The sequence below is a fragment of the Sinocyclocheilus grahami genome, unplaced genomic scaffold (genome assembly GCF_001515645.1).
Source record: "Sinocyclocheilus grahami isolate Dianchi unplaced genomic scaffold, SAMN03320097.WGS_v1.1 scaffold19343.1, whole genome shotgun sequence".
Lineage (NCBI taxonomy): Eukaryota > Metazoa > Chordata > Actinopteri > Cypriniformes > Cyprinidae > Sinocyclocheilus > Sinocyclocheilus grahami.
Window position 1 is genome coordinate 2,345 of NW_015517555.1, and position 1,129 is coordinate 3,473.

General features: G+C 38.7%; 1 protein-coding gene across 1 annotated transcript in view; it reads right to left on the bottom strand.

Moving 5' to 3' along the window:
• The window catches only part of LOC107579703 (mitogen-activated protein kinase kinase kinase 5-like), a gene marked incomplete at its 3' end in the record, with an annotated part of 3,045 nt that extends 1,922 nt beyond the window's left edge, over positions 1-1,123 (bottom strand). The window contains exons 1-2 of the mRNA XM_016265502.1: positions 917-1,123; positions 219-412 (exon numbers count right to left, since the gene is read on the bottom strand). Coding sequence (XP_016120988.1) covers positions 219-412; positions 917-919 — 197 coding nt within the window. The remainder of the gene's footprint in view (positions 1-218; positions 413-916) is intronic.
• Between the last annotated feature and the right edge of the window lie 6 nt (positions 1,124-1,129).

Sequence of the window (1,129 nt, forward strand, 5' to 3'; positions counted from 1 at the left end):
ACACTGCTTTTGTGCTCCAGGGTCACATATTTATATGAACTGGAACTGAAACAATGTGAAAAACAATATACAAATAATACTTAAGGGTGGGCGATATGACCAAAATTTTAAACCTATCAATCTGTTCATGGCTGTTGTATTACTGCTATAAATTACTTTCAATTAGCTGCGAGATGACAATGAGAAGCGAGGAGAAAAAGGAGGTAGTGAGTTCCCACCAGGTGTTGGTCTTGCAGCTGGTGAGCAGTTGAGTGAGTCTGTCCAGCAGTGGCATACAGATGGGCCCCAGCAGGGCCTCAAAGCTGGGCTGCATCAGTTCACTCAAACCCTTCATCAGACTGCTCTCACAGCAATACACCTTATTCTGAGGCGTCACCATGTATGGGATGAACGTGTAGTTAGCGGCACATGTCTGGAAGAAGAGCAAATATCCACAGTGAAAATGAACACTGATGAATAAATCAACAGTAAGCAGCTATTTCATGCCCCAAAAATGGGTCAAAAGTATTTTCTGGGTTGTGGACAGCAGGAGGGAAAAAAAATCTATGTTTTCTTGGCCTCCTACGGTATATCATTGTATTTCATATCTCACAACTCTCCTGAAGTTAACTCATAAACTTCTACCAATTATCCTGCCCCTAATTATTTTGTTGGCTAAAACTATTTTTGTACCTAATTATAAAATCCTACAACAAAGCTTTTTTGCAAAAGTCTCAAACCCCAATCATGCCTGTCAGATTGCTTATCTCCTATAACATTATATAACCAAACATAACAATGAAGTTTTCTTTTTCCACGTTTTCAGGTTTGCAATCAAAACTTACGAAATGAGGCAAACAAAGACTTTCTTCTTTCTGTTTGAAAATGACAGCAAATGAACATGCGGCAGAGAGGAAGTAAAGATTAAGACACTTACCATATTCTTCTGACATATCACCTCCTGTATGAGACGAACAGCAGACGCAAATGAATTCAGGTGGTATAAACAACCAGTTCTTTTTTTTAGGACTGAATTCTATCACAAGCATCCTAAAGAACATACTGTATCTGAAGATTTTGAATAACCGTGTGTGTGACCATGTTCAGAACACTATACTGGTTTTAGTTCTCTATTCTGTTTCTGTTGAGT